Source organism: Orycteropus afer, unplaced genomic scaffold (assembly GCF_000298275.1).
Source record: "Orycteropus afer afer isolate SDZICR_OR568_19922 unplaced genomic scaffold, OryAfe1.0 scaffold00112, whole genome shotgun sequence".
Taxonomy (NCBI): domain Eukaryota; kingdom Metazoa; phylum Chordata; class Mammalia; order Tubulidentata; family Orycteropodidae; genus Orycteropus; species Orycteropus afer.
The window spans coordinates 8433137-8441310 of record NW_006921699.1 but is presented as its reverse complement, the minus strand read 5'-3'; the positions used below and the strand labels follow the sequence as shown (position 1 = coordinate 8441310).

General features: G+C 40.9%; 1 protein-coding gene across 1 annotated transcript; it reads left to right on the top strand.

Annotated features, from left to right (window-relative positions):
- The first annotated feature begins 3346 nt into the window (after positions 1-3346).
- IL9 (interleukin 9) lies at positions 3347-6530 on the top strand. Its single transcript, XM_007943806.1, has 5 exons — positions 3347-3460; positions 3577-3612; positions 3696-3728; positions 4709-4840; positions 6420-6530. The coding sequence occupies exons 1-5, from the start codon at positions 3347-3349 to the stop codon at positions 6528-6530; spliced, it is 426 nt and encodes a 141-aa protein (XP_007941997.1).
- The last annotated feature ends 1644 nt before the right edge of the window (positions 6531-8174 follow it).

Below are 8174 nucleotides of genomic sequence, written 5' to 3'. Positions count from 1 at the left end.
TATCACTACGGAAGTAGGATTGCCCAACCTTCCTTCCGAGGAGTGGCTGGTGGGTTTGAACCGCCAGCCGTCTGGTTAGCAGGCAAGTGTCTTAGCCAATATGCTACCAGAGCTCCAAAAATATTGTTGTACATCTTACTTCATTCAGTACATAGTGACTGGAGACTTAAAAGCTTGCAAGCAGCCATCTAAGATACAATTATTGGTCTCTCCTTTTCTAGAGCAAAGAAGAATGAGGAAAATCAAAGACATATGGAAACAGTTAGTCCAAAGAACTAATGGACCATGAGACCTCAGCCTTCACGACCCTGAGACCAGAAGAACAAGATGGTGCCTGGCTACCAATGCCAACTACTCAGAAAGGGGCCAAAATTGAAGATCCTGGGTAGAATAGAAGAGCAAAAATGTGGAACAAAATTTAAAAATATAAAAGAAAGGCTAGGTTTACTGGTTGACTAGAGACTGGGGGAACCCCCATGACTATGACCTCTAGTCACCCTTCAGACCTGAAATTGGGCCCATTCCCATGGCTTAACTCTCAGCCAAGCAATAGACAGACCTATGAGCCAGACACCTACACCAGGGAAATGCACTCCTTAGAACATGGGACCATGGGAAATCAGAAAGGCAGTATTTGTACAGAGAGAAATGTAGGGATGCAGGAATGCATAGGCAAGAAGAACACAAGGAAAAGGTAAGCAAGGGAAGGAAGTGGAATGAGAGCTATTACAGCATGGGGAATACAATCAGTGCAACAAAACAATATGTGTATGAACTGTAAATGTAAAATGAATCTGTTTTGTAATATTTCACCCAAATAATAATAATAATAATAATAATAACTCACTGCCATTGAGTCAGATCTGACTCATAGCGACCCCTCCTTGGGTTTCTGAGGTGGTATCTCTACAGAAATAGATTGCCCAGTCTTCCTTCCAAGGAGTGGTTGGTGGGTTTGAACCACCAACCTTCTGGTTAGCAGTCAAATGCCTCAGGCACTACACCACCAGAGCTCCCATCCGACTCATAGTGAGCCTATGTATAACAGAACAGAACACTGCCTGGTCTTGTACCATCCTCACAACCCTTGTTATACCTGAGCCCATCATTGCAGATACTGTGTCAATCTGTCTTGTTGAGGGTCTTACCCTTTCTCACTACTCCCCACTTTACCAAGCATGATATCCTTCTCCAGAAAATAGTCCCTTCTGACAACATGGCCAAAATAGGTGAGACGAAGTCGGGTCATTCTTGCTTCTAAGGAGAATTCCAGCTGCTCTCCTTCCAGGACAGATTTGTTGGTTCTTCTGGCAGCATATGGTATTTTCAGTATTCTTTGGCAACACCACAATTCAAAGGCATCATCTCTTCTTTGTTCTTCCTTATTCATTGTCCAGGTTTCACGTGCATATGAGGTAATTGAAAACACCATGGTTTGGGATAATCACATCTTAGTCTTCAAAGTGATATTTTTGTCTTGTATGTAGTGGTGAGAAAATCACACGAGCTTATCCCTGTTGGCCACTATAGCTCAAAGTCGAGATAAAGATGTCTTACCTTTTGTATCTTGAGTATAAGAAGATATATTTTTCTCACCTGTATATTCCTCCAAATATGTACCCTAAGCTATTTTGAAAACTTATAAAATCCCAGCTTATGTGTACCTTTCCTACTATTTCAAAAACAACTTCAAAATAGTACCTTAATTCAACAAGCAATTATTGGGAGCACACTATGCCTCAAATTCCTTCTTAAGTGGTGAGAATATAGGAGTAAAATTTACCCACAAGGCCCTGTCCTCGTGGAGCATGTATCCTGGTGGGAAAGGTTGACACGAACACTCAGGAAAGAAGGCAGGCAGGGGACTTAAGTGCCATACCCAAAAGCCTGACTTCTGGGGTTGAACTGAGATTCTGCTGCTTTCTTCCTGGTTATACAGCTTTGGGTAAATTATTTACTTTTCTGCACCTTAATTTCCTCATCTGTAAAATGAAGATAAGAATACTACTTGCTATTATTATCAGGACTACAGTGAGGTTAATACAGCATACAGATTGCTTTCTGGCCATAGTGACAATCACAGCCCCATTAAAGGGCTGAGAATGTAAGATACAGAGAGTGCTTTAAAAGGTAAAACCAACCAACCAAACAAAGGCCTCACTGCCATGGAGTCAATTCTGACTCACAGAGACCCCCACTGGGTTTTCAAGGCTGTAAAGCTTTATGGAAGCAGACTACCACATCTTTCTTCTGTGGAGCAGCTGGTGGGTTTGAACTACTGGCATTTTGGTTAGCAGTCAACTGTCTTAACCACTATACCACCAGAGCTCCTTCAAAGGTAAAACTTGGATGGTAAATAGTACCTACCTCATTTGGTGGTTACATGGAATAATTCACATAAAGTGTTTAGAACTATGGCTGGCATATAGTAAATAGCTATTATCCTATTTCAAGAACTGAGTTTTTACTTGATGTCACCCAGTGGTCCACAAATTCTTGAACAGTAATAAGGAATCCTCAAGGACACTTCTGCAGGCACTGTTGCTGCACTAAGGGTGTTTTTTTCTCCTTCAGTTGTTGTATTGTTGTTGGGTGCCATGGAGTTGGCTCTAACCCATAGCGACACTGTGTACAACAGAATGAAGCAGAGCTTCCAGACTAAGACAGACTAGGAAGAAGGACAGGGACATCCACTTCTGAAGCAATTGCTACTGAAAACCTTATGAATTAACAGTGTAACATTGCTCTCCTTCAGAGACTAGTACAAAAAACTACCTCACAGATGTCTTTGTATGAGTTGGAGAATCTGGTCCCAGGCATAAAAGACATTTTTACAACTGGAGGATAAAGTAGTAAGACTGAGGTTGCAATCACTAAGAGAAAAACCCAAAAGACAGAAGAGATCTATCCTAACATCACTTGTCTCCCTCACCCCGCAGCCCCCACCCCCGTCATGTGAGCACCCATGACTAGCTATTATATCACCATTTCCAATAATGTCAAGGGGGAAAATACAGACCTGGCCTTTCATGGAAACTACTCTAATTCTCACAACCAGAATCCTTGCCTTAAAAAAAAAAAAAAAAAAAAAAAACTATGGTTTTAAAGTCTTTAACCTTTCCTATAGCATTGCAGTACTTTTTGAAGACAATCTTTTCTGAAGATTTGCTTTTTCTCTGTAAGTTTGGGTCACTTGATACTGGAAAAAGAAATCAAACTGAGTCACAGAGGAAAAGTGGGCCCTTGGTATCAGTTTGATGCTAGGGTTTTCCCATGTTTGAAAGGGAGCTTTAAATACAGCTCGATTCAAAGGTGCCTCCAGGTTGACCTCCTGCCCCTTGCAAAGATGTTGCTGACCACTGTTCTTGCTTCTGCCCTGTTCCTCTCCTCCATGGCTGACAAGATGTGTTTCAGCCCATTGGGGACCGGGTATGTGAACTACCTCATCCAAAAACTGCAGGTAGGTTTTGGAGACGGGTTTGGGCAGAGAAACAGCTGTTGAAAATGTAAATGCAGTATAATAGAGTGAAAAAACTCATCATTTAATATGGTTTCTTGTCTCTTCATCTATGTTAGGAACATCCAGCTTCTACATGCAGCTGCAGCACCAATGTGAGTAACTACTCTTAAGAACTTTCTTAAACAATTTTCATGTTCACTTCTGGAATCTTTACTGTGAAAATTCTCTCTTGCAGGTGACCAATTGTTTGTGTCTTCCCATCCCTTCTGTAAGTATAGTAAAAGAATAAAACTTTGATCTTGTTTCCAAGTAAAAATCAGTTGCTTTATTTGCTTTTTTAAGTCATAAAGTGTTAGTAACTGCAACTGTTACAGATTAATATTTCCTTTTAAAACCAGACTTTTGAAACTCTAGACTATATAAATTGCTAAGTCTCTAGAGAAATTTGAACACATTTCAAAATTTTAAAAGCAAGCTGGACTATCTTTTTAGATTAGTGGCATGTATCCAATGAAATAAAAATGGAATGAAGATCACAATAAATTATATAGTTCATATCATATTACTTTCTAACCGATTTGCTGTATCTTTAGGGTTCTATAACAATGTAAATAAAATGACAACCCTTTATCTTTCATCAGCCATAAACTATGACTCTTCCTGAGTGTCTTCTTGCTTTTCTGTGTGCTATGCATCCTGCCTGCCTGCCTTCCTCCCCTCCTTTTTTTCTTCTTCCTTCCTTGCTCTCTTCCTATATAATTTAGCATGGCCATCACATACTTAAGGAGCCCTGGTAGCATAGTGCCTAAGTCATTTGACTACTAACCAGAAGCTTGGTGGTTCAAACCCACCAGCCACTCTGTGAAAGGAAGTCTGGGCAATCTACTTCCATAAAGATTTGCCCCTTAGAAGCCCAAAGGGGATCTCTATGAGTCAGTGAGTTTTGGTTTTCTGGTATCGCATGCTTTAGGAGCTCTGGTAGTTCTGGTAATAGCTAAAGCATTCATCTGCTAACCAAAAGGTCAGTGGTTAGAACCCACCAGCTGCACCATGGGAGAAAGATGAGACAGTCTGTTTCTGTAAAGATTTACAGCCTTGGAAACCTTATGGAGCAGTTCTTCTCTAAAAATAATGCAAGGTCAGATTACATTGGCTCAATTACAAGTCTCTGAAATAATTCTTTTAGTGATTCCTTCTCATTGTTGGTCCTCTGAATGTTTCTTGTCATAATTCCTCATTATTTACCAGGACAACTGCACTACACCATGCTTTCAGGAGGGGCTGTCCCAGCTGACCAACATCACAATGGAAAGAGAACTCACCCTGAATTTCAATCGGGTGAAAAAAACCATTGAAGCCCTACAGAGGAAAAACTGCCAAGTGAGTTTATTTTCCTATGTGATTTGCTGTGGGTAGTGCTTTTAAAGTGAAGGTTGATGTTAATTTTATTTGAATGAGAAAGAATGATAAGGCTGGAATTGGTAGGTCAAGATTAATCAGGGATATCTAAAAAATTTAATCAGAATCAATAGGATTAAAGAGAGATCTGCCCCCATAAAGCTCATTGTTCCTTCTAATTTGAAAGGGCTTTGAAAAGTGCACTCACACCTACATGGCTATTTACTTCTATCCATTTAATGAATAATGAAAGAACTCATCCTGATTGCAATTAGAAGCTAAACTCTAGCAAATCCAAAGCTATAGTCCCACAACACTAAATTATTCTAGAGACTCAGTTAGCTAACTGAATGGATGTTATAGATGTGGCGGTCTGCTTCTGTAAAGATTTACAGCCTTGGCTATGCTGTGCAGCAGTTCTATTGTGTCCTATAGGGACACTTGGTAGTAGTGGGTTTGGTTTTTTGGTTTTAAGGAGGTATTATCAATAGTGTTGCCATTAGTAGGAATTTGCTTGATGGTGACTGGTTTTTAAGAAGCTACATACAGAGAAGTAGGCCCGGATCACAGGTGGAAGCTTGCTATTAGCCCTCAGTGCCCACCAGCACATCTCCTCTTTAGAGCAAGTGTTCTATCAACACTGACTCTGGTTGGGGAAGAGGGGACCTGTTGACCTCCTCTCAGCACTCTACTTCCTTGAGTATTAGCAAAAATAATGAGACCACAGAAGCCTGATAACCTTTCACTTAGCTATTTAGCTACACATCAAGTAGTGAATATCAGCCTTATTGTCTTTCTACCACCATCAGCATTCAGTTCCAAGTGTTTAATATATACAGTGAAACCTGTAAAGCCGGAACTTGATGAGGCTCTCTTGTTTTTCTATGTCTTGCAAGTTTTCTGCCTTTGACAGGGTGCAATCTTACCACTTTTCTATCACTCTCTATTAGTGAAAAAGATTTGAGTTTTCTTTCTCTGGCAGGTTTCCACATTACACAGGTTCTGGCTTTTACAAGTTTTACTGTACTATACCTACCCTAGGGAAAGCTGTGAAACTTATCACCTTCACTTTATAGCAAAGGAAATTGATGCCAAATGATTTGCCTAAGGCTATATATTTAATAAATGGTAGAGTTGAGATTTGAACCTGGGTTGAGTCTATGTGACTTTAAGTCCCCGCTCTTAATCATTATGCTATAGATGACCTTAGAAGAGAAAACAAAAGAGGTAATGATACAATGTTAGGCTCCAGAGACTTCCATGGAAAAGTCTCCTCTAATGGAGGAATTTAGAACCACTTGATAGGTGTCTGAGTGAATGTGTATGTGTGTGCTTGTGTGTGTGAAAAGACCCACAAAGCCAACCACCTACACTGTCAACACATAATGTTAGCCCTGGTCCTCCACATCCATTTACTGTAGGTTTCAAACCCCTTCCTATCCATCCTGTTCCCCACCAACACCCTCAACACCCTGCTGGGCTCTGGCCAGGGTAGTTCCTGGAACTGCTGGATTTGACAATGTTTTAGTCACTCTGTCCTTGTCAACTTTTATTCCCACAGACTTTCTCCTGTGAACAGCCATGCAACCACATCACATCAGGCAACACACTGACATTTCTGAAACGTCTCCTGGAAACTTTCCAGAAAGAATATGTGTTAAGCAGAGAATGAATATGAAATATTATTTATCCTATTTATTGAATTTAAAATACCACCTCTTTAAGTTGTCACAATTTAAAAAACAAAGTAACCTAAATTAAAACTATTTGTAATAATTTGCTTAAAATTTTATGTTTTTTTTATTTTGGAATAAATATATATGAAAAAAAATGCAAGCTGATCTTTAGATGTTTTTCTTTTCTTACTACCTAAAATGAAGAAATCTACAAACACTGTCAATAGGCAGAATGGGTCAATACTTCTGAGGATAATCAGACTTTTCATCCTACATAGTTGTGAATGCTCACATATGCAGCAGGGGTTGTAGGGTTCACGGCTATGAAGTGAGTATGCGAGGTCCTGGATGGCACAAATGGTCTGCTCTTGGTTATTAACTGAAAGGGTAATAGTTTGAACCCACACAGCATCTCCAAGGAAGAAAGGCCTGGTGATCTGCTCTGTAAAGATTATATCTAAGAAAATTCCATGGAGCACAGTTCTACTCTGAAACACATGAGGACACCATGGGTTGGCATCAACTCCACAGCAGTGGGGTTGGCTTTGGTTGCAAGGACACCCTGGAGGCTTCTGCTAGAGGAGGTGCTGAGCAGGTCTGAGGTCTCACTGAGGGGCTGGATACCTAAGACACCAACCATGCACTGGAGTTGGGAGCAGGCAGCACTTTGATGAGTCCAGGAGACGGGAGATAGTCTATTCAATAATGTGGATGTGTTCAAAGTTAGGAGAGGAAAGTGCTTGAAGTTAAACCAGGAAAAGTGTTCCGGAACAGATCCCTTGGGGTCATAGCATAAAGCAGAGAAGTCCTGAGATCAAACACAGCCATCTACTTTCCCAACATGTGCCATGAACTCCCACACATGCTAGACCCAGTGTCGAGTGAGGAATATACCTAAATGACCTTTGAACTAGGCTGTCTGGGTGGCATAGTGTGGTTGCAGCTATCTATCTCACCTTAATTCTGCAACTTGCCCCTCCTCCCTATACTACTGGCTTCTTTTCCACAATAATTCTTAACTTCTCAGACTCTTTCTTATTTATTAATATATCATGTTTATTGCCTGCCTCCCCCTGCTCAAATGCCAGCTCCCTGAGGACAGAGAACATAGGCATTCTAAGTGCCTCTACTGCACCTAGAAGAGAGCAGGTGCTCCATAAATATTGTCTGAATGGATGAAAGAATAAACTGGCATCTAAGTCAGAAGTGTGCAAGACTGGGGAAGAGACAGGACCCAGAACATACTACAGGTGCTCAGAAAAGGCTCCTTACAAACACCCCAACGCAGAAACACCCCAAGGCAAGACTAGCCAGTTGGGAGAGGGAAGACTGCCCACACCCTCTCTGTTTGTCCTCTTTGGCTTTCTGTGATGGGCAGGTGGAGGTAGGACTAAGGTTAGGATCAGGTAGTCTGACATCAGAATGGCCCTCTCCCACTACATGAAGCTTGGGAACAGCTGGCTGCTTTTATAAAGTCCGCACTGGAGGAAGCTACCTTGGAGGAGAATTTCTTTTGACCAAAATCAAACCCACTGCTGTCATGTCGATTCTGACTCACAACAACCCTATATGTCTGCTTCTATAAAGATTTACAGCCTTGGAAACCCTATGGGCAGTTTTTTGTTTTTGTTTTTGTTTTT

Bases quoted from the DNA above. Each gene is read 5' to 3' on its own strand.
- IL9 (XM_007943806.1), top strand. From the start codon at position 3,347: ATGTTGCTGACCACTGTTCTTGCTTCTGCCCTGTTCCTCTCCTCCATG. The intron at 3,461-3,576 runs GTAGGTTTTGGA...CATCTATGTTAG, and splicing joins ACCTCATCCAAAAACTGCAG to GAACATCCAGCTTCTACATG. The intron at 3,729-4,708 runs GTAAGTATAGTA...ATTATTTACCAG, and splicing joins TGTGTCTTCCCATCCCTTCT to GACAACTGCACTACACCATG.